The sequence below is a fragment of the Astatotilapia calliptera genome, chromosome 16, assembly GCF_964374335.1.
Source record: "Astatotilapia calliptera chromosome 16, fAstCal68.1, whole genome shotgun sequence".
Classification (NCBI taxonomy): domain Eukaryota; kingdom Metazoa; phylum Chordata; class Actinopteri; order Cichliformes; family Cichlidae; genus Astatotilapia; species Astatotilapia calliptera.
In genome coordinates, this window is record NC_137437.1 from 10,195,767 (window position 1) to 10,220,902 (window position 25,136).

Below are 25,136 nucleotides of genomic sequence, written 5' to 3' on the forward strand. Positions count from 1 at the left end.
TTTCCCTGAAAGTAAAACCTGCTCAGAGAGTGAGCTGCTTTGACGGAGGTTTGCGCTCTCTGACTGCTTCTTGTTAAGAAATACTTAATCTTCATCCATTATCTCCACTTGTTTTTTAAAAAAAAAAAAAACATCTGCAGATAAACGGTTTTCTTTTGCAACACCAGGAAGGACGCTCGTCAGAAATGTGACTTATCGGATAATCGAGCAGCAGCAGAAATAGTCTTCAGAAGGGAAGTGATGGGGCAGAAATTGAATCAAATAGCAATGTTAACATTTATTAAAATGCTCTACATTACTTTTACAGTTTATTTCACCAGAAATTAACAATGTGAAAACTAGATACATGTATGAATTTTAATATACACTTTTTAATGCCTTCCCAACATGAGGTTCCACCCAGCAAATATCTTACATTTCCAACTAATCAGCAGCCCAGGAGCCAGAGGCAAATTAAAGTAGGTTAATAAAAAAATGGCATATGCCTCACTCACAGAAATCAATAGAGGCTGACAGCTGGACAGGCTTCTATTGATTCAACATAGTCAGGCATGAACAAAAACTATGACAACCAGGGAAGACACCGATATGATGTTTGATACACACTGACCCACTAGTCCTGTATTTTTCTCTTCATCTGTCTCGCAGTGAAAGTATTTTGTGTTTGGGAGCTCTTGCAATGAAAGGCAGCTCTGAGCGCACACGAGGCAACACATGTTCCACCAGACAGGAAGAAAAGGGTCTGCACATGTTGACATAGATGCTCTAGGAAAATACACACACACACATACACGCACACTCACACAGCATGGGGGTGTACAACAGCGGCAGGCTTTAAAGTCCGCGTGCAGCCAGGTGGGAAATTCCCTGGTGGCAGTCCCAACATACCAAAGGCGCCAAGTTATTGCTGCTCGGCGCATCCTAGTGTCGGTCAGGTGGGGCTTTACTGTCGGCTTTCTTGTGTGTGTATATGCATTTTTCTGCGTGACAGACAAGAAGTCAGGAGCTCTGACATAAATGGATGCTGTCACGACTCCATGGCCCTTCCCTTTGAGTTTCTCACAGCCCGATAGAGGACAAAGGTGTGTGTGTGTGTGTGTGTGTGTGTGTGTGTGTGTGTGTGTGTGTGTGTGTAGGGGCAAAAACACAATTAAAAAGAACAGCTGTTAGGCTGTGTTTGATCCCTAAATGGGATCTGAGACAGGCTCCAGGCATACGCGTCACCGATTACACAGCAGATTACAGTCACACTAAAAGAGATCACACACTTTGTGTACTGTAGCTGTTCCCAGAGGGACACAGCAAAATATCTAAACATTAGTTACTCTGTCATGCTAACAGGCTTCTTAACAATAACAAACTGTCAAACCCCCGGCTCGTGCTAATGCGACCCCTCCGGACCTGCTGCAGCCATGATAAAGTCATTTGATCTGACACAGAGTGTGAAGATTTTCAGCGCTTTCACAACAAACTTTTTGAAGTTTTGGGTGTGTGAGATAACAAGTGAGTGGACGGTATGTACTATGTGTTTGCATCAAGCACTCGATAACATTGTGGAGGTGAAGATCTGCTGCAGGATTTGGGGGATCTGCTTGGTGTCCATGGCGACAAAGGACCTCCCTGCTGGAAGGGTCTTTTGGAGTCTGAAACAAAAGAACACGAAGAGAGAATGAAGATAGAGGTCAAAGAAAGGAACTGAACTTTAGCACTGGAATTGTTTCCCAAAATTAAAAGAGACTACTTGTATTTGCTGTGTGAGCTGGCACTACATATTCCCATTAAAAGAATACAGTGTATGAGTGTGTGTGGATGAAAGAGATGCCTTTCACTCGGTGGAGCTCAGCAACAAGACAACAGAGCCACCTCCAATGCCTTTGAATCATTTGTATAAACCCATTTACTCTAATGAGCCTCTGCCTTTGTTCTTTCATTCAACCGTGTCCCTATGCATTTCTCCTCTCAGGACATACACACACATGGGCAGTCAACAGGGATATAAAATTAGCATTCCCAAAGTGTTGCTCAAGAAGGAAAATTATATAACTCTAAGGGCATCCATAACCAATTCCAGGGCTTCCAGGGCATGACAAGATATTATTTTAATTTCTATCTTCAAATTCTGACAGCCTGCCCTTAAAGAGTAGTTGACTTCTTGTCTCTTTCTATCTTTGCTTTTTTTCTGCTCTTCGTGAGCAAAGCATAGAACAGGTTTATTATCTTCTGAAGCTCCTGGAGCTAAAGACTGCATTAAGCCAGGCAGTTCTTCAACAAGTTTAAAGCTTCAAGGCCTGCAAGCCTCAACAGAGAGGATGTATGTCTGGTAAGGCGCTACAGTAGAAGCCTGCAGTAGAATGGCAATGAGGATGAGGAGGAGCAGGTTAACGAGTACACTTGTTGCGCTTTCATCTGGCCTGGAAACTTGATCTGAGACAGGACAGTAAGGACAGGCAGCAGATGGGGATGCTGATGTTTTAATACAGCCCAAAAGGAGCTACTTTAACATTCTGGAATTGAAATTGAAGATTTAAAACCTTAACTAAATAAAAATTGGTCAATCTCTTCTTCAGGGTTATCTCCTCATTCATCTCTGGGACTGCTTTCAGTGATAACCGCAGCACTGAAAGCACTGGAGGGCTCTTTCTGTCTCCTGGCCCTTCTGTCTCTAATATGCCACTAGATTCCCTCTGGTGTGTCAAAACAGTAACCCTGCACTTTGCTTTCAATCAGAGGGAGTGGACAAATTTTCAGCAACATGAATCTGTGGGAAACTAGGGATGGGAATTGAGAACCGTTTCTAGCAGTTCTATTCCTAGTATTTCTATTTGTTTAGTCTGCTTGCTTATCAGTTCCACTCGCACCTGCACTACAATCAGCTGATTTCAGATTGTGTGGCTGAGGAGGAAAATAGAGCCACGGTCTACAGCGTGGATAAGGACTTTTATTTTTATTGCACAAAAGCATGAGGGCGCAATGGTAAAGTGCAAACTGCATCCAGGACAGAAACAACCACATTATGCTGCTAACACAACTTAGGGTCTTTGCAAGGATCTGCACAGACAGCATGCTAACCCTTAGTTAGCCAAGAGCCTAGAGTGATGATATACATAAGTAAATACCGACCTCAGCCCTCAAATTTGAGCCAATGAGATCATTATTAACAATAGTTCCAGATTTCAAAGCACTCACTGTGTAAATTTGAGGTCCATTTTTAAATTGCAACGACACAGGTGCAAGCAGACATAAGCAATCAGAAAAATAAAAGCAGTGTTGGAAGCAATACAGAGGTGCATGAGAAGATGACCTTGAAGAGCAAACTAACTAAATGCAACTGTTTGGAGCCCCAGAACTTAAGAATTGTCTCATGATGAGTTCTTTGCATCTTCATGTTCCTTCATCTACTCCTCTTTTCTTTCCATCTCTTTTGCACTTTGCTCGCTCTTAGTTAACTCCACCCAAGTTATCATCATCTTCACCTCCTTACCTTTCAGCCTGATCGCCAAGGGAGCCAATGAAAATGGCAAAGGCATTGACCTGTGGGTCAGAGGTCAAGACTTGGGCAAAGCGCTCGGGCCGAATGCCGTAGCGCTCCAGATTAGCGTCGCTCAGCACCACCACAAAGTGCTCATCTGCTTCTTCTCTCGCCAGCTCCTTGATGCTGGCCTCCGTCCCCTCCAGAGTGTAGTCACCACTCATGCAGAACTGAGAGTGGGCATGCATGACCTGAAGTGCAAGGAAAAGGCTGATTAATAAAGAGCAAGCCACAGATTTTATTTAGCTTCATACTTGCAGCCCCAAATGACATCGTTTGGAGATGTTCATCAGTTTGTGTGGCTACTTTGACTTAATGTACAATTTCATGTGAACACAGATGTTAAAGAGAAAGAAATGCATGCAAAACACTTTTTGCAGTCCAATTGGGTGAGCAAAACAAAGCATGAGAATACCTTCAGGACTTTAAGTCTCTGCTTGTTATTCTTGGGGATTTTGTCTGCCGTGACCAGTTCAATGTCGTAGCCATCGCCCGAGTGGCCCACTATGTCATACTGTGTAGAGAAAAGAGTTAAAAGACACAAAAGACACATTGTTACAACATTTAAGTAAAGACTGTAGTGATTTGACTTGTTACTTAACTTGTAATGTAACAGTCTCCCCGACAGAGGTGTGAAGGTGCAGAAAGGTCACATTGTAAATGCGAACATTGCAAGATGTTAACAGTGTCAGAGGTTTACATGTCTCCACCAGACCATCCATCATAACTGACTTACATAAGGCAGCTCACACTCAGCCTGACACTGTGAGCCCCCAGGCAGCTATTTGAAGACCCAGGTATTATGTATATGAGCCACATCTAATAAGGGCAGTTATGACTGTGGTGGTCAAAGGTATGCGACTGTGTGTCTCATGCATCCATATCACTGTTGCTGGGTAAGAAGACCTTTTGGTGCTGTCAATTTTGTATTGTTTTTCCAGGGTTTATTTTGCTACATGACTCATAAAGTCTAACACATAGCTCTAAATCTAACCAGGTTCAATGTCACCAAAATTAAGGCCATGTCAATCCACAGTGGGCGTCATCCACTTCAGGATTGTGAATGGGTGCCTAAAGAGTGTACTAAAAAAAGGCATCAAACTATAAAGTGACACGTTTGACTATCGATGGTGGATGATTGTAAGATGCAAACACGCATATAATGCGAAACTGCGGGCAGCACGGGCACATGGTGACAGTGTATATATCTTATGCGTTACCAGACGCTCTTTTATGTAAGGAGTGTTATTCAAAGACAGCAGTGAGACTGAAATGCCATGTGGAACACTGAAAAATGTGTATGCGAGTTTGTGTGATATGTGATCAGTATTAGGTTGGCTTGAGTGTCACTAAGGGGCCAAGAAGTCTGTCTCTCTCCAAAACTTTTTTTGTATGCACTCCCGTCTCCCCCTGTCTCTTTTCATGCTCCATCTCTGGACCGATTCCACTTCTCGTGGCTACAACGGACTCCTGATTTTCCATGAAAAGCGTCAACTGTATTACCAATTCCTACCCAATAAAGCACTGACAAATTAGATCACAGTGTGGCATGAGAAAGGCTTTAAAAGACACACTGCATGTTTTGATATACGAGGGTGCAATTCAGGAATTATGGCAATTATGAATTTCACACCAGAAACAAAAGCTTGAATAGTTATTATTATTTCATGTACGACTACTTGATACTTAAGTTAAAATAAAGATTTACACTAAGTATATAGGGTATGAAGTGTACTATATAAAAGTGTACTAACACAAAGGAAGCACAGTAATTGTTCATGTGAAGTAAACTCCATATACTGGACATGCAGCTGTTATCTATCACCTGACTTAGGAAAAGTCACATAGAATCTTCTGTATTGTGATGCGCGATGTAGCGTTTTCACCTTGAATTTGTGCTCATAGTTCTCAAGAGCTTCCATGACCATACAAACAGCTTCCATGGAGCGCTCCAGCCTGCCATCCACACCGTTGAAGCGGTACATGCTGCCCGACACGTCGGCCAACACCCGTAACCGCTTGGGCTTCTGCTGAGGGCTGCCCAGCTGTAAGCACACATAAGTTACTAAATAAATAAATACATCAGCAACTACTGATTAAATCGAGCTAAAATCCCTACTTTAGATGGTGTAGTTACATAAAAATAATATTTTACACAAGGTCGGGATTTCAAAACTGGGTGCAATTATTTCAATGTAGCTCAGCTCAGACCAAAACTATGTAAGACTTGGAGCTAAATACGTTAGAAAAACACAGTATTTATATTATGGGCTAGTGTGTGTTGGCATGATTAGTGTGGGAACTACTTTTCTGCTGTGTGCATGCGCGCACAGATGACAGCACAAGACGTAACTAGAAACTGAGTGAGCTGGAGCAGAAACAGCAGGGTGTAATAATAATCTCGCACACACACACACCGCTGGAATGTACCGCCTGACAGATAAAGGTCAAAATTATGTGTGACTGTGGGAGTGAGTGTAGCAGTCTTTGGAGGTGTGGCAGATTCAAAAATAAGAAAGTTTCAAGAAAAAACAAACACCTCTGGTTCCAGCTCTCCCCTGCGTTTATATATAGCCTTCTCTCCAGTCAGTCCATCGATGATCTTGGTGTCATCCAGCTCTCCCAGAGCCTGGTTCTTTAACCACTGCCGCTCCTTCCCTTTAGCCTGAAAGCACATCCACCAAATTAGAATAAGTAAGCCAAATATGCCTGGGAGAGATGATTTTGTTTTGATGGAGGTTTTTAAAGATGACAGAGGAGCTCAAAGTTCACCAATACCAACAACTAGCACTCACACCCAGCAAACAAAAAGAGGCTAAGGCTACATTGAAAAGGCTACACTGAATCTGTGGCCCCATTTCTTGTGATGTTACAAGGAGAAAACCTGAAAGGAAGAGCGCCATCACTCCCTGTCCTGCCCTCATCTTTCCCTCAGCGGAAGGAGATCTTTAGGGAGAAGACGTCAAACAAAGAGGAAACCCGATGTGCCTCTCCCCATTCTCTTTAGGTCACTCCTGCAGTTACTGGTGAGTCAGGATATTTGGTTTCGTGTCTTGAGATTTTCTTTACACGGCAAATGACGTGTGAGCACACAAAGAAACAAAGAATAGCCAGCAATAACAAGGTTGTTTGACTTCACATCATTGATAAGTAGTAACAGATGTAACAACTACTTTCACCTTTCTGAATGCAGTGCACAGTAGAACAGCACAAACAAAGGTAACAGAACCAGATCCCTTTTTTCCTCACTATGACAAACGATTCTGACATAAATGGATGCACATTCTCTTCGTTCATGACGCAACAACATTTCTCAAAGCAGGCACAAAAATTACCTATCCAGAAATACAACAGACTGAAGTTATTACTTCTGGTGCTTAAGCGCATCTCATTTAAAATACAAGGTGTCAGCTTCAATTTAACTATTCAGTTCAATTTTGTTCACATGGTGCCAATTCACAACAACAGTTGGCTCAAGGCGCTGTTTTTTTTAACTATGTTGAACTGTAACTGAAAGAGGTGTTGTGTTAGTGCGGCACCTAAATGTCATATTAATGAAATGTCTTGACGCAAAAGCCAGGATACTCTTCCTCATCAATAACGTAAAATAAAAACACTTTGCGGTCAGCTCGGACTGATATCTTACTTTTAGAACTTCACAATGCGGGCTGAGGGTTTGTATGTTCCAAGCCAGTCTATTGTTGAGAGGTAAATAGAGAGGGTTTTCCCTGAGGAAAACCCCAGCAGATGGAAACAATACACTATCAGTTTATTGAAAGCTTGCCATTTATAGTTGTGTGCGTGTGTATGACTCCTTTCAGTCCCTCTGTAGGAATGGCATAAAAATTGACATGACTTCATAGCGTCTTGCCTGCTGGGTTTTAGTGGGATCTCCATCATCTTTCCAGTGAAGAAGCTGCCCAAGGCAATAAGGACAAACGCAAATTACAACCAAACTCATGTTCAAAGCCCACCTGGATGGAAAACAAAATCACACACCCTCCACAGCACAACACATGCAAAAAAACACCTTCACACCTGGATAGAAGAATAATAGAGCACAGTTCAGTGTCACTGCTCTGTAATCGTGGCTGCATGATTGCGTTCTTGTCAGATGCCCATGAACGCACACAAACAAGCACACCCACCAGAGACGCTCGCACTAAGACGCCCAAACAAAGGGCGGAAAGTGGAAACCAAAATAATGAAACGTAGACAATACCACCACTCCCTGTGATCTTAGTCCGCATTCTCTTTAACAAATCAGAGTGCTCCTGGGGGACAGCGCCCCCTCTTTCCGTGTCCAGCACCACGTGCGAGGATGTATAAGGTCAACCAATTGTCATCTGCTGACTTTATGACCCCATGACTTTTTTCAGTGTCAAGCCGTACAATAGAAGCTACTGCAGCCTGAGTTGGTGGTGTTTAAATAAACTGATCTGACAAAGACGAGCCTGTCATTACAAGCAACCACTTAAACCAGCAAATTGGGAATCTTGGCTTTCAATATTTTACTCATTTTATAATATTGGGACTGAGCAATAAATAAAAAAAGCTACTGCAGATGAACCTGGATGTTGCAAAAACACTGATACCTTCAAACAAGGAAACTTGTGTTAAACACAAACAGTGTGTGGTGTGACGCCAACCTGTAAACTGTCCAGGATGATGCGGAGTGACTGAACTTGTCTCCTCACGGCACTGGAGAAGCGCTCGTATGTAGCAGCATCGTATTCACTCATATCAATCTCCTTCAACCTGAGACAAAAAGTCAGACAAAAACAGAGGGGAGGGGGAGATGCATGGCATTAGCTATGACTAAACCTTTATTGTCCAAATTAACACCGTGTGCATCTTGAGGCAGTGAGATACAGAAAGAGTACAAACAGAGCCCTTTTTTCATTAGCCCAGGACACCTGAGAACAAACTGACAAAGGGTCAGTGTTTCTAAATATGAACCCATGTGCTCTCCAGAACACACCTGCGGGCATCAAGACACAGGTGCTCCTTTCTCCCCAAGTCATGCTTATCGGTGTAACGCCAGCGTGCAGGTACTTTAGTATTACTTATACACAAAGACACAGAACCTTCCTTAAGCGTGGTAAGGGTCCTTCATGCTGGTGTGTGTATGTGTGTGCAAAGTGGGTGAAATCCTCTGACACGCATTTGAAACCTTTGGTGACGGCTAGACCGTCAACACTGCAGACATTCAGAGCAGTGACTTAAAAAAAACAATGCAGGGATGAGAGTAAGCCTTATCTATCACAGGCTGCAACAAATCTGTGTGGATCGGTTGTGTGTGAGCAGATTCAGACAAAATACTGACACAGACTGCACAGGCATCGGCTATGCAATCAAAACAGATCATGCATTCACACACACACACACACACACACACACACACACACACACACACACACACACACACACACACACACACACACACACACACACACACACACAAACTCATAATCACCAACACTTGGATGGCAGTTTTAAAAAATGTTAATTCAGGTAAGTCATGCAGTATAAAGACAAGAATTTGTAGTTTGAAAAGCTAGTATTTTTAATTTGCATCCACTCAATTTGTTACTTCCTATTAGAAAAAAAGAAACTGCATCTCAGGCTTCATTAACGGAGGCTTCAAAAACAGTATATAAGTGACAATAATGATATTTGTTTAATGAATGCAGTTTCATGATGCAAAGCATATATAATTGATCTATGATCACTAATGTGACGACTGGGGCCTTGTAGTGAAAGGGTTGCTTATTGGAATATATTTTAATAAACGGGTTTGCTAAAGCCTAAACCTTATGACTAACCTTAATATATAATTTAATTTCTTTGAATTAATTCCATGAGCCTTTTTTGGTTTGTATTCTTCTGGAAAACAGTAAATAACGACAGAATTATTATTATGATTATTTATTTCTTTAAAACTAAATTGGATTGAATTAAAGGCCTTTATCACTTGTGCACATCTGATCTGAGAACAGTCTAAATTTGTTTGCAGAGTATCCCCTGTGCACATCCTCACTGTTTGTGAATGACCTTCCTACAACTTATATAAATAAATGATACTTTTACTACTCAGCTGTTAGGTATACCACTCATCATATCATATTAGTGTCCTCTTGGACTCTTGGAGTAGAATCTATGTCAAATGAATCTAAAAGGAAATTAAATAAAGGTAAATGTACAATAAACAAACTTGATCTGCATTAAGTAATATCGGACCTACACACACAGCCATTTTGTTTGTTTCTGTGTATTCTTACTGCGTCGCGTCAGTCCACAAAACAAGAGCAACGCCTTCCTCCACACATTCCTATGTGTGTGTATACGTGCATCAGTGTGAGGATGCATGCAATGGATGTGGCGAGCAGACACTCTGGCCAGCGGCCGGAGCTATTTCCTGCAAATTCCTGAACCTTGACTTATACGGGAGAGAGCAACAGAGGGTTTTTACTAAATAAGGTGGAGCCAGCACACTGAAAACTCACATACAACAACCACAAAAACAAAGACTTATGGTTGACACTCCCTGCTACTAAACAAGCTGTCCTCCACTCAAAAAAGCTCCTTTTCCAAGGACAGAGACAGTTTTATTTTCCTATTTTTCATAGTGTTTTTTCACTCCTTTATTGTCATGCATTTAATTAGAGGAACTGAGCGGTTAAATAGGCCTTTGTGGTCGCCTGACTATTAACTGTCACATTATGTGAGCATTTCTTTACAGTCATTGCAATGAAACTTTGAAATACAGTCCTCACTAAACAATAACAGCTTTGTTAACACCCATTAAATCTTGAAGCGGGACACCCATTTTTTGGATTTGGATCTGTTACTCTGGTATTTAGGAAACCTCATTCTTGTGTATTTGCTTTGGATTTCCTTAAACATAACTACAATCGTGTTTCCAAGCTGAACCAGTGGGTGAAGTGTAAATTTAACAACAATGTGATTATTTGTAAACGAATCTCATTGAAACCACACTGGAAGACTTCGGGAAATGAGAGGAACAACTGCAACTCAAATGTTTTCCAGTTTTTCCAGCTTCCTTTCCTGCAGTTTTTGTTCATAATCCATCAAATGTTTTCAGTGTTTCCTGCAGCACAGGAAAAACTGTCTGCAGGCCAGACATGACATGCTGAGGTCTGATATCAGCGCTGATGTAATACATGCAGAATGTGATGTGGCTCTGTTTTGCAGAAATAAAACAAGAGGTCTCCAAAAAGGCGTCTGGATCTGTTGTTCATTTGTGGTGCATTTTCAAATATAAGTGTTAGTTATACCAGCTGCACTCAAACCCACCAATACCATTATGGATGCTGGCTTTTAACAGCAAGCTGGATACTCCTGCACCTATTTAGACCAAAGGATGCTTTTTCCATGATAACAAAGGGAAATTCAGATTTTGATTGGACCATCTTAAATAAACTGCATTGCAAACCAGCATTTCTTCTTGTTTATATATAACTTTTGCTTTTCTTGCATTTGAGGAGGCAGATCCTAAGGGCACGTCCATAAACCCACTATGGAATTCAAATAAAAAGTAAGGATGCAGCAAGAGTGAAACTGTAAAGAAGGGGATGACTGCAAAGAGGAAAGAACAAGGCCACAAAACACAGGATCGAAATGGGAGTTTTACTATTTCTGGTGTCTTTCACCACCACTGAAAACAAGCAGAAGATCTTTGTGTGTGTGTGTGTGTGCGTGCGTGTGTGTGTGTGTGCGTGTGTGTGCGTGTGCGTGTGTCACTTACGTAAAGGTTTCTGCAAAGATCTTAGTTTTACTGATGCTTAACTTAAAGCTAAGTAAACATATGACTTTGGACACACATTGGGAAGGAATAGGAAAAAGGCTGACAGTGTTGGCTTGTGGCATGGAAAAGAAAAATCAAGCAGCCCTTTATTTCTATGTCTGTGCTTACCTGTTAGAGTGACATGTGAGTGAATAGCAGAGCGTCAGCATGTAGCTACTAGATATTATCTGAGCTTAGTGATAGACAGGCTGAAGACAAGGCAGAGGAAAAAATCTGAAAAACAAGGCTATTAAAATGGGTAAAGACAGAGGGAAGAGAAGAGGGGGAAAGAGAGAGAGAGGAGAATCTGAGAGGTTGTCCTCTTGGGGTGAAAGCAGGCAGTGTATGAGAAGGGCAATGCAGGAAAGAGGGAGGGGGAAGGGGGGACTGTTTGAAGCTAAAGTGAACAGAGACGCCCTTCATGGATGAGCTGGTGAAAGGGATGCCCTCGCAACCTAACCTCCTCTGAAGTGAATATGGGCTCAACACGCGCGCACACACACACACACACACACACACACACACACACACACACACACACACACACACACACACACACACACACACACACACACACACACACAGAGGTCGCCCAGTGGGATCTACCACTGTGCTTTACCATCCAGCTGGGACAGAGCACCCTGGAGTTGTTTGGTGCACCATACCTGGGGTGGCAGATGGCCCACACATGCGTATTGTTCACACACATCTGGTTCACATCACTTTACATTATACACCTCAGACACTTCAGTTGTTGTTTTTTTGCAACAATCAGTGAACAAAAAACCAACAAAAAAAGTCTGCACACCTCTCCATGGTTTTGCACCTGTGGCGTTAACTCTATTTGGATATGGTTAAAGATCAAGCGTGCTTTCCAACACCGCACAGCTATTTTTAGCATGCATTTCATGCATATTACCTTTCTTTGAAGGCCTTTTCAGCCATTTCTCGGGCTGCCTTACGGACCTCTTCAGGAACCGCATCCTTCTCCACCTGTGAAACCTGATAGACCTTATGCCCTGCATCCAGACGATAGGGGCCTCCCTTGCCACCCAGCCCTGCTGTGTCTCTGCCACCTGTAGAGAAAGCGATTCAAACTGTTACAAAAGCTTTTGTCATTAATAAACGTTGACACAAAAGTATTGCCATACCTCACAAATGTAAAACAGATCATTATCATTATAACTGACTATATAAAAGTTGTTAATTTTCTGTTGACAGACGATACATTAACTGACTGTTTCACCACTACGACTGATGACGATTTTTCCTGCTGCCTTCTAAATTTGACCACATCTTCTGACTATCAAAAGGACCTATAATGCTGCTAACAAGCTTGACATTTTTATTTTGGAGTTGTCTGTGCCTCTTTATCTTATACTAGGCCTCTGACTGAAAGAAGCCATTTCAGCTTTGTTCAGATTGGTTGCCATCATAAACGGGTTTGAACAGCAGGTGGGTGAGGCTTCTATCTTCACAGCCAGAGATTTGTGCCTGAGATGACGATACATAATCTATGTTGTGTCTATGATGCAGACTAACCAAGTTCAGCAATTTTGCTGCCAAAACACTAGTTGGTGGTGGAGTTTCTCACTTCAAGGGGATCCATTCTCTTCCAGTCAATTTAAAAAAAAAATGTTAGCAGAAGAAAGAGTCGAAAATGTGTACGTGTCATGCATGTAGTTACAATACTAGGGACATATTAATAGGTTACATTACAAGTTATGGCAATGGGTTTATAGAAGGGTCTGTGGATATATTTGGACACATGGATTTTTTTATTTCATGCATGTTACAATGTGGTCAGAAACAACTGTTACCTGTGCCTCCCGCCCACTGGTTACCCCCGACATGAGGAGCATTGTGGGGGTCGATCTTGCCATGTTTCGGGGCGCTGACATCCAGGCCACTGTCCCTCTGGATGGTGATCTGCAAGGATAGGATGAAGGGAAGCCATGTGGGTGATGTCATAAAAATGCCATAAACATCCAACAAAAACATGCTCATTTTTTGATACAAAATAACAAAAATGCACAAAATAATAATTCGGTATTTCTATTATTTTAGAGTAAATTGAACTGACAAGCTAAAAATGTATCCATATTATGAAAAAGAATCTAAGTATGTGTGTTCAAATAGCACCTAATGTAATCCGGTTTGAGATCAGCCATCATTTCTTGATAAGCCCAGATCATTTCTCTAAAACCTTTCTCTGCAATGTCATGATGCACTGAACTAGTATGTGAGGGCCATACACACAACCAAACAGTCAGTTACATAGCATTATCAGTCAAAGCATTATTAGAATTAAAGGAGTCTCTATCATTTAGTAGTGAGGTCTTAGCAGAATGGACAGAATAAGCTCTGTCTTTCTCTGCAGGGGGGATAATAGACGGAGGGAAGGAGACACAGAGGTTAAAACTTTGCTTTTTTAGGTCCATCTCAATGGCACCATCAGAGCCAAAATCAGCATGCTGCCTCTCACTCTGAGGCAGGGCGGCAGGCCAGAGTCTGGCACGCTTGAAGGACTGAGAGAGAAACGGGTAGTTCAGTGAGAGACTAAGTGTATCCCCTGTGGTTCAGCTGCATTCTTACATATTGCAGGAATTCAAATGGTATCTGTGGGGGGAAGAAGGTCTCTTGTAAACTGTGGAAAGCGCTGTGTGTATGTTCAAGTTATTATCTTTTCTGCTGTTGATTTTTTTATTGGTTTCTTGTGGTCTGAGCGGTTAACAGAGACTTATCTGAAGGGAGCGGCAGTTTGCTGAAAAGGACCCCTCCCCTCCCCGTCCTCACCCAGTATCCACGCATCACACTGACACACAGAGGAGCTCAGAGCTCAGGCTCTGTTCCCACACCTGCACGAAGCTGCTGGATCAGCAGTGCTCTCTATATTTAGTTCAGATTAGGAGCACCAGTCTGATACACAGCAAGTCAGATTATACGGACAAGATAATGCCCATTGTGGTACTGAGCTTAAACAGAGGCTCTATTATTGATGACGGGATTTACCAGACAGACAACAGATGTTTGGATCCTTGAACAGAGTCACATTAACGTTTTAAATCAAGCTGCACCTCTAAACACGACTTACACAGCAGCAGCTTGTTGATCACAATATAAGGTCCTTCTAAATCATATCCTGTGTTGTCAACCTTTGAGACACCAATGGGGAGCATAGTTTAAAATGAACATCAAGTTGCTTTCAATAAGAACTGAAAATAGCGATTAAGACCATGAACTCATCTTCAAAGTGTCTGCTAAATTCACAAAATGAGAGTCATTTTTCCACAGTCTATACAAATGCAACCAGATGAATCGCCCCTGCTGGCCATTAGAAAGAATGTATACAGAATGTATAATAAATTCCAATTTTAAATTTAAGACAACTAACTGTTAAAGTGTGTCTAAAAGTAGATTTGACATTTCTGATATTATTTTATTGCAGACAAAGTCACTCGTCAGCCTTAAAATAATAAGACAGAGGGAGACTGGAGGTAATGTAGAGCATGTGTCACCATTACAACGTGAGAGCACAGATGGAGGGAACCCTGCGAGCTAGTTCGGGCAGACAACTGGAGTTGCTCTGCGTCACACACACATAACCTGACCCTCTCTTCACATCACATCACAAACACACCCTCTAAGTTTGGCAGCCTATTTTAGCTCCCATCACCATCTGTGAAATGTCTCTCTGCCTGCTGCTTCAAACCATCCACCTCTACCACGTCTACTCATCAGTCCCAATTTTCATACGTAGCATACTGTGAAGTTATGAGTTCACATATGAGTAACATAGTGACAAATGAACAAACCCGGGAGAATATCTTTAAAAAAAACCAAATAAAGATCAAAATATTTTATTCACTTTTTCCTTTTCCCAAAGGGAGATGTCCCCAAACCAATCACTGGAGCCAAAATGATGCTTTTTCATGTTGATGCTGATGTGTAGCCTTGCCAAGACCAGCCTCAAAGGTTGCAGAAAACAATTGAGGCCTGGCTATTTAAAGCCATGTTATGGTACTTAGCTTGATGCGCTTGATTACAGTTGGACAACAACATGCGTGACTGGACCAATGTTTTTGATTTTTCATTGATAAATAGCTAATCAAGCCATACATGCAAAGCACAACTTTAAACACTCTCCTTTCCTACAAATAGACACAGACTCAAAGAGTGAGGCACAATCACAGCAGAACTCCAGCTGTGTGGGCTGCCTTACACAACAGACTGACATGAGGATTGCCTATACTGGCCGACAGTAAAAATGTCTTTAAAAAAATTAAGAAGAAACTAGTGTTAACCTAAGTAAGTAGTGAGACCTTGGTCAATAACCAAAGCTCACCTCCACTACTGTAACTGATCTCTGATTACACACTAACGTGCCTCTCAGAAACCTCTGCATAACATGAGCTGTGCTGCACACAGCTGTGTCATGTTGAGGAGTGGGTGTGTGCACTTGATCCACAGGAATATGACTTTAAGGCTTACAGTTGCTATACAAGTGTTTTTGAATGAGATTGCAATCACTCGATAAAAGTTAGTGCCACCAACCTAGCACCATCTCCATCAGGTTAACATCACCTGGTCCCCGATGCTCATTTTGTGCCTGTCATTCACAGAGGAAGTTGAGCTATGGGATTTTCTCAGCGTCGGCTTATTTCAGTAATTCACCCTTGTCATCACACTGTATATAGATATAACACTCTCTCTGCGTCGCAGCATAATTATGAATGTATCACCACACTGCTAATGCACTCTAATCTGACTCTGTCAAACCAGGAAAAGGGTTGAGTTCTTAGAACTCAACTAGTGTTGAGTTCTAATCTAATATAAAATCCATTATAAAAGCTATATTTTGATGTATTAACACAAATTGTTCTCCTTTAATTCCATAAAAGATATTTATGCACACAAAAATATTTGTATCATCTTTAGCTGTAATAAAAGGTCATGTCTAAAATCATTCCCTGTTTGCTACATGGTGTGTTACATATAATTTGCATCAACTGATCAGAATGTCTTAATTAAGGATGAGAACTTATCCGTGTAGTGCCCTTAAAACTGGAACGACAGAACAGAAAAGAAGAGAAAAGAAAAACGTACTTACAGTCTCACAAATGTGCTGAATTTAGAGTTTCCAGAATGATTGTTAAAGTCTGAACAGCCTATGGTAATGACACAATGTGCAAGCGTGTGTTCATTATGTCAGTTACTGTTCAGCTTTGAGTGAACTATCGGCTGTCTATTATACCAGGATTAGTAAATGAGTGATTTCAGACACAGCTAATGTTGGCTAAACTATAACTGTTCCAGTAGATCTTGCTACAGCAACTGAATGCTCATTGTCTTTGAAAAACACAACCGATGACCTCCCAGGCTGAAAAATAGATGTCATGGAAAGGTGAAAAAAACATGGACTTTCATGTTAAAATTCACTGAAAAAATGGTTTTAACCTCTATGCATCATCTCACATAAAACTGTACATTCTCTTTTTTATAATTCCTCCATTTGAATGGATTAGAAGGTCGTTGGGGCATTGCTTTACCTCCACATATCCGAGCCACTGAACTGGACCTCTTGAGCATGTTTAAAATAACAGATTTTATAAAGTTTATAACCAGATATGAAGTACAGAAGCTTAAACACATATGGAATCTCTTACTTATGTTCATATGAAAAAAAATAACACAATATTTAATCCACAGTACATCTCAGTTTTTCAACACGATGAAGAAATTCTGCTGTAGTAAATGAAAAGAAATCTGTCAGGATGACTCTTTGGGACTAAATTGTAATTAATAGATCTGTAAAATTACATAAAAAGTACCTCATTTCCCAAAATGTCTTGTAATAAGAAAACACAGTTTTTGCTTCTTCTTTTTTTCTGTATAGACAAATAGATCAGTAGGAAAAACTGTAAAATAAAGTCCCAAACATATGCCCTTCTTCACATTTTCCAAAGCCGTCCAGTGGGATTTTAAGATATTGGGAGTCTCTGTCGGGCTAATTTGGCCCCCAGGCCTTCTGTTTGACACCACTGATTTAAACAATGACACACAATTGAATTAAAACCCTCGCTTTTTTTGTTTTTTTTAATACTGGCGTCTTTAGCATAAAAGGATTTAAGGATGGATGATTCTTACCAGTCACGCGAAACTGATAAAACCACACACTGTAATGAATGAAATTAAGAGTTGAATGCTTCATGCGTAGAGATGTTTGCTTAGATTAGAATGAATATTCCAAGATTGTATCACGCTTAAGGCAAAGCTTTGATGCAGTTTAAGCAGCTCCATAAGAGCAGGAAAACACCTTTGAAGAACATGCTGAACTGTAAATACCTTATAATACCTGCATTGATGCCAATTTTCATTTATTTCTCCACAGAGTCTGGGTATGTTTGGACAGCATGCTTGATTGGTGCTTGTCTCATGCTAAAGTAATTTTGAATTTCCTGCTCCAAACAAAAGACAGATTACTACGCTCCGTAACCACAATTTGGGGTTTAAAGAAGCACCACAGAACTGAATGGTTGATGTCAAATTACTGCGTAAATCTTGGATAAATGTGTTTGTGTGCTGCTGTTGCTGCATGTCCCACTCATAAACAGTAAGCTAATGATGGCACGTTAGTGCTGAGAGACAGGCAGAAACCAAAAGAAGGAATTAAGGGAAAAAGGACGGCAACGTCAGTGGAGAAAACTTCATTTTTAATGACAGTGGGAATCAACGTTTTTACCCCTCCCTTTTTCTTTCTTTTGCTTTCTACCAGTATATGTCTCTGTCTGTCTCTTATCTGCGGTCCACGCCTTGTCTTCTAGGATAAATAACCTCATAAATTTCTTATTCTCCTTCAGACCACTACAGACAGACAGTGATATAAGAGCGATGGTGTAAGTGTGAATACACACTTTTGAATGTGTGTATGCAGTCACACATAGTACATGAGGTCAGCCCTTTTCTTGAGTAAATACATGTCCCAGTGTGATGCTGGGCGCACGCTAGTGTGTGGGTGTCAGCATAAATGCGTGCCCGTACACGAACGTTCAAAAATATTCTGTGTGTTATATAAAGGTCTCAGTGATTCAGTGTATCTGCAGATTGATGAAGCTGTGTTATGTTGTGTGTGTGCGTGCAGGTTCTGAATGACCTGAAATTAATGGTGTAGGAAACACTGCACCATTAATCAATGGCTTTTCAGTAAAATGAACATATAGATGGATGCATGAATGGATGGGCATAAAGAGATTTCGGAAACTATTATTAAGATCGACTAATTTATGAAGTGAGCAATGTGGTTAGAAAGCTTTGTCTCAGAGTTCAACATGCCATATTTTTATGACTTGTATTAACATACTTGGCCCTATACTTTACAACTGGTACAGCATACAAATATGTCCATTAAGGTGGGACAAAGCATCTGTAGACACTTCTACAGATGCTTTAAACTTTGAGGGAGCAAGCATGTGCATGCATGAATATGAGTGAAACTGAAGAGCTTGTGTCAGTGGGGAAAGGCCAGGTAGATGGAAAAGTGGCACCTGGCCAAACCTGCCGAAAACAGGGAAGTGTAAAAACAACAAATCACACAATTAAGTGTCAGGTTGAGTGACTATAACTGGTTGCAATATGCAGGATAGCTGCAGACACCAATCTGGCACCATGCGTGCAGATAGATGATGAGTGATGTCTCCTATGTATCTTTGTCTGCAGGAATGATGTCAGCTATGCTGTAATGGAGCAAAGTCAGAGCGACGTGTGGAGGCGCCACGCTTACTTGGGCACACACACATAGCTCATTGCGTGCTTTTCCAGAAGTATACAGTAGAGGTATTAATGAGTATTACGAAGGCAATAAGCCATCATGACATGAGCTTTGTTTATTAAACCTGTTAACCACTTCCAGCATGAACAGATTTCCTTCTTTTTTCCACTTCACACTTTAGTCAGAACCCATTTTGTTATGCTCTATAACCATGTCATAAAAACAAGGTACTTGGCACATACTGTGCAAACATCTACGCCCATATAGAGCTAACGTAGTATGTACACTGTTTGGCAAAGCAGATATAGAGAGCCTTTTAGGCGGCTGTGAACAAACTCAGTAGAGCCCATGCTGTTTGCTGAGACTGAGCACAGGGAGAGTCTGTCCAAGTCTAACCTACAGTGGACTCAAGGTGACCCACCAAAGAAGATATGACTATTGACAAATCTAAACCAGAAACAGGCAGAAACGGTGAGCTATGGGTGTTTTCGAGTCTATAATCTCACACAAAGACGCTTGGGATAGCCTTGTGATATGTTTTACAGCAACCAATGCAAATAGCTCAGACTCCAAAAATTAGTCACTGATATTATACAACTTCATGATTGGTCTCCTTGTTACCATTTTTTCAGGCCATGTTGCATCTTCTATCTTCATGCCTGGTGCAACAAACACAGATCTGCAGCTAATGCTCTCTGCATGTGGACGACTCCAATATGCCAAGAATGTTTGTGTCTATGTGCACATGTGGGCACCTAAACAATGCTGTCTCAGTGCTCTGGTCTGAATGTTCTGACCTACACTAAGGGTCAAAGCTATTGCATCATCAGCACGACAGCCAGCCATTCATAACCACCCACCCTGGGTACAGCTGGGTCATGAATTATGGAGCTGAAAATATTCCCTTTAGCACAAAAACAGAAATGTTTCAGCTAATGTCTTCTGCCAGAGTGAGGCGAGCATGCAGAGCAACTTCCAATGGAGAGTTGCTTTAAAATAGAGGTGCTGCCCCTCTGTGGTGTGGAGATTAACTGCAGGCTGCAAGCGTTTCTAGTCATTGTATTTGCCACTTTGTGGAATTCTATAGAGAAACTTATCAATGAGCCATGTAATGTGCTCAAAGACACTCTGTTGTATTACCTGTATGGGTCTGCCGTCCTCTGAGCCAATCATATTCCTCCATTCCATCAGTGAGCGCTGCAAGGTGTCTAATCCTGTCTCCCAGAGACGGATGTACCCGCCCATATCCACCGTGACGACACCTCCAGAACCAAGAGCAGCTATCAGCACATCACACTCTGACACCTTGGACACCCAGTTGGTGTAGGGCGACACAGTCATTGACCTGCCAATTACAGATACAAGAAAAGGTCACAACACAGAACACAGAAAAAGAAGTTGATTTAGATAAGCAGGGACCATTGAGTTTTTATTCCACTCTTTTCTATTCCAGATCCTATGCAATTATAGTAATGATATTTATTCATGGTCTGTACAGATCTTATACTGGGCCTTGGGGCAGGCCTTCAGATCATCCTCTGAAACAAATGTTTTATCTCTTTCCACCCTTTAAAGCTGCCCCTCTTAAATAGATGATGGGAGGGGCTTCTGCGCTTACCGGCAGAATGGTGTACTTGAAATGACAATTTTCACATATGCTGGGTTAATTTTTTTGGAACCTGGTCCATGTTAAATATGAGTATCCATTTGTCTAAGAGACAAAAATTAGGGGGAAAAAAGCGTAATATGTCCTCTAAAAAAATTACAAGTTTCCAAGGTTGAACACATGTAAGATGCAGAGAAGATATATTAGCACTTTTGGGGTTTTTTTTCTTTTATAGTGCAATGCTGTCACTGACCTCTAGCTGGAGCCAAAGGATGTAAAGTTACATTCTTGTTCTGAAAGTACTGCAGAATGAGGTAGTGAGGTAGTAAGACACCAGCGGTTTACCTTGGAACAGGAATATATTTGAGCTTCTTGGAGTTGAGATCAGTCACCTCCAGGTATGCTGCTGTCATTGGAGGTGTGACGTCTGCGTGGCAAAGAAAACTAATCTTTAAACTTTTGAAAACTTTCAAAACTTATATTTCCTGAAAACCTTTATGTAAGGTGAACTCTGACCTTTGGGGTACAGCTCTTTTAGGGGGACTTTGTTAGGTGGAAGAGCTCGAACCACCTGATTGACCGGGATCAGACCGACACAATTCTCCTGTTTGGCCGTGGCGCTCCGAAGCCCTCCTCTGAAGAATGCTTGAGCCCCGCTGTCACCACTCTTTATCGCTGATAGGTTGACGGGTCTTTTAAAGCTGTACACTTCATTAGGTGACTCATCAAGAGAAGAAATCCGAAGGAAAACGTCACTCTTAAGCCATCGGTCATACGCATTAGAGTAACTCACTCACAATGCTCTTTGTTTTCAATTAACATCTTCTCTAACGCTTTCATTTTTTCATACATGAATCAGGCAGATAAAATACAGACTCAAAGCTAGGCCTTGTCTTAGCTTTGACTTTCAAATAGGTTCCAAAAAAATGTTAACGCCACATGACCCCGCTTCCCTTCAAGCTCTATAGAGTTAAACTAGATATTTCTACTTCTAGTAGAAACATAAAAAGAAAGAAGACAGGAAACTGGAAAAAGAATTATTATTGTCACACAAATTTCTTCACCAAATTCCCTCATAATCTCACCATGAGATCTGGGAAGCCGACGATGAGCCGCGCATAGGAATCTGTGTCAACCAGCACACGGTTAGGGGAAACAATCTTCTGGTTCAGAGCGGCACTCAGGTTCTCGTTGGGTAGCTGCTCACATGACAGCATCTGGGGTATAGACAACTCGGCTGCAGTGATGGACCAGCATGAGTTTGGTGGAACAGAAACATGAAAGAAAGCAGTGAGAAAAAGAAAGAAATAGAAACTTGTCCATTGGGGGAAACTGGGACTGAGTGTTGTCGAGGGTCACATCAATAAGCTGAACTCACTCGTGCTCAATATAAATTTTTATTTCTTTATAAGCCCTCGCTCCTTGGGAAATCAATTGCCCTACTTCTGAACTCAACTCTACTCAATCTTTGTACTTCATGTGAAGAATGCAGAAATGACATCATTTAGAAACCTGTCAAGAAGCTCCCGCATTTCCTCTTAAGAATACAATCCACTGAAGTGTGACAACTATGAGCTATAGACTTTTCAAATGACTAAACATTTGAAAATGTATTTAACTTATGGCCATTTAATGTATAAACTTAGAGGTCTGAAATACAGCTGTTATTAGTTTAATTCTCTCTATTTCAGTCTCCATGTTAATTGGGTCTTTAAGAACTGCTACACAGCAATACAGAAGAACATGAAAATCTGTTAAATAAACATAGGGAGATTGCGGTTTGCCATTAGGTGCGATTTTCCGAAAACACAAAATTTCATTTCATCTATATGGTGACGATTGCCAGCTTTATCTATCTTTTAATCACTCTGACAGCTCCTCGGTTGGAGTCCTGCTTGATTGTCTTAGCGATGTTAAGTCAAAATTTCTAAAATTTTAACAAACGGAAAACTGAAGGAATTTTATTCGGTCTCAGTCGTTCTTTTGGTACCCCAGATGTTGACTTTGCTGCTCTGACCCCTGAAAAGCTCGGTTACTAATCTTGGGGTAAAAATCGACAGTGCGCTTTGTTTTGATGCCCACGTAAATGGCTTGGTGAAATCTTCATTCTTTTACCTCAGACGTCTGTCAGAGGTAAGCCTCTTCTCTCCAGGCGTGACTTGGAAACTGTCATCCATTCTTTTATAACCTCACGCTTGGATTACTGGAACTCCCTTTTAATAGGGGTTGGCCAGGGCGCTCTGTCACACCTGCAACTGGTGCATAATGCTGCAGCACGGTTTTTAACTGGTAAAAGAAAATTTGAGCAAATTACTCCAGTTCTGGCCTTCTTACAAAGGCTTCCAATTTAAAATCATTTTAAATTGTAAATCCTTAAACAGTTTGGCGCCTGTATATTTGTCCAATCTGCTGAAGCCCCCCTCGTTTACTCCGGTCAGCTGAGCAGCTGTTGCTCTCAGCCCCTAAATCGCGGCTGAAACTTGGAGGAGACTGAGAGTTCTTCTTCTTCCTCGTCACATTAGGCAATCTACTTCAGTATTGGTCTTTAAATCCAGGTTAAAAACAAATTTTTATCCGCTGGCTTTTGACTCAGTGAGTAACTGCCATTGTTAATTTATTGTTATTGATTTATTGTACTTTTTATATTTCTGCTGTACAGCACTTTGGCTGCCCATGTGCTGTTTTTAAAGTGCTATATCAATAAATTATGGTACGGTACAAAGATTATTTCAAAAGAGATTTAACTAATTACGATCAAAACGTGCAAACCTTTTAAGCGCAGTAGGACCCGCTTTGTTTGTTTGTTCTTTTTAGTTTCTTTGTGGCTTTTTTAGTCCATTTAAAAATGTGATGAATATAATGTTGGAGAAAAAAAAACAGTATATCCCACAAGTGGATATTTGACATATTTAAACAAGCAAACACTTTGAAACAGTCTCTAAAAGTTAAAGGTGATCTACATGAGCAACATCACAAGTTATTAGCTTTTCAATTATTTATTGATAAAAATATAAACGGATATTCTTGAATGGAAAAAGTAAGTGCATATTTGGCCTCCAGACGCTAGCATTGAACAACATCTTGAAGTTGTTTTGCATATTTGTCCACCAGTTACTGACATCAGCTTTCTAAGATTTATGACCACAAGAAGTCAAAACTTGTAGAGAACATATCTTTATTGCTGGACTGACGTGTTTAGGCTTGTGGCTTTCATCAGTCAGGGTCATCAGGATCATGATGACCACGAAAACCCCGAAGACACGTCTTGTGGCCATCAGAGCTAAAGGCCACTAGTCAATACAGATTACATCTATCATTACAGCCCTCTTCCTCTGCTTGTCTACCACCACTATGTCCAGTTGATTAGCCGCCACCACTTTGCCTGTCTGTAACTGGAAGTCCTACAGGATCATAACTCGGTTGTTCTCAACAACTCAAAGGGGCATTTTCCATTTTGACCTTGGGACAGGCCATACTCAGCACAGGTATTCCTGTATATTATACAGGCTACCTGGTTCTGCTATTCCATGTATGCCCTGCCTGCTAGCATCCTGGACACTGTTGTTATGTGCTGGATTGTCTCTGGGTATCTTTGCACAGCCAGCACCAAGGATCTTGCCTGGTGTGATAGACCACAACATCCCAGGAACGACATCAGATCTGTGTCCAGAAGAGCACCAGTCTAGTTAAAGCTAAGATACTGCGCAGGACCATTAAGCTCCCAGACCTCTGGTAGAGGTCCCAAGCTTGAATGATAAAGACAAGAAAAGTAAGATTTTTCATTTCGACTCTGTGTGTGTGTGTGTCTGTGTGTATAAATATATACCTGAGCTTGTTCCATGGCCTGAGTTGACTGAGTCCTCACTGATGCTGTGAAGCTGACAGACTCCAGAGTCTTCAGCTGCCATGTGCATGGGCTTGGTCAGCAGGAACTTCCTATACAGTCAGACATGCACAATTATTTTAAAGTTCAAGCCAGAGACCTGGACAGATATTTGAGATCCATTACTTACTTGTTAGAGTTGCTCTCCAGCAGCAGCCAGCGGTCCTCTGCCACCAGGAAGACAGACTTTAGGTTGATCGGAAGGGAGATGGAGTGAACTCGTCCCTCAAGCACATCCAGGACCTCCAGCTGGTTGCTGCACATGCAAAAGCAGCGACTGATACCACAGGACTTCAGGATGCTGGTGCTGTGTAACAATGTCATGGATGTAGTTTACCTGTCCTCCTTATAGAACAGAAGCCAGTTTTTGTGGGAGAAGTCACGACACATTTTATACCCTGCCTGCAGGCAACAATCACAGAAACAAAAACACATTAAGTTCAAATCTTTTCACGGAATGATCAGATGAATAATTGACAAGTCTTTTCATAATGCAGTCTAGTTCAATGTCAGATTTAAATCTAGTCACGTGGAAAAAATAAA

General features: G+C 41.3%; 1 protein-coding gene across 1 annotated transcript in view; it reads right to left on the minus strand.

Moving 5' to 3' along the window:
- Window positions 1-252: 252 nt before the first annotated feature.
- vwa8 (von Willebrand factor A domain containing 8) overlaps window positions 253-25,136 on the minus strand; it is an 80,445-nt gene continuing 55,561 nt past the window's right edge. The window contains exons 31-45 of the mRNA XM_026145979.2: window positions 24,931-24,995; window positions 24,724-24,849; window positions 24,537-24,646; window positions 21,796-21,947; window positions 21,227-21,431; window positions 21,056-21,137; window positions 20,245-20,449; window positions 13,157-13,265; window positions 12,256-12,412; window positions 8,179-8,287; window positions 6,069-6,194; window positions 5,416-5,574; window positions 3,945-4,043; window positions 3,482-3,720; window positions 253-1,643 (exon numbers count right to left, since the gene is read on the minus strand). Coding sequence (XP_026001764.1) covers window positions 1,535-1,643; window positions 3,482-3,720; window positions 3,945-4,043; window positions 5,416-5,574; window positions 6,069-6,194; window positions 8,179-8,287; window positions 12,256-12,412; window positions 13,157-13,265; window positions 20,245-20,449; window positions 21,056-21,137; window positions 21,227-21,431; window positions 21,796-21,947; window positions 24,537-24,646; window positions 24,724-24,849; window positions 24,931-24,995 — 2,052 coding nt within the window. The 3' untranslated portion in view covers window positions 253-1,534. The remainder of the gene's footprint in view (window positions 1,644-3,481; window positions 3,721-3,944; window positions 4,044-5,415; window positions 5,575-6,068; window positions 6,195-8,178; window positions 8,288-12,255; window positions 12,413-13,156; window positions 13,266-20,244; window positions 20,450-21,055; window positions 21,138-21,226; window positions 21,432-21,795; window positions 21,948-24,536; window positions 24,647-24,723; window positions 24,850-24,930; window positions 24,996-25,136) is intronic.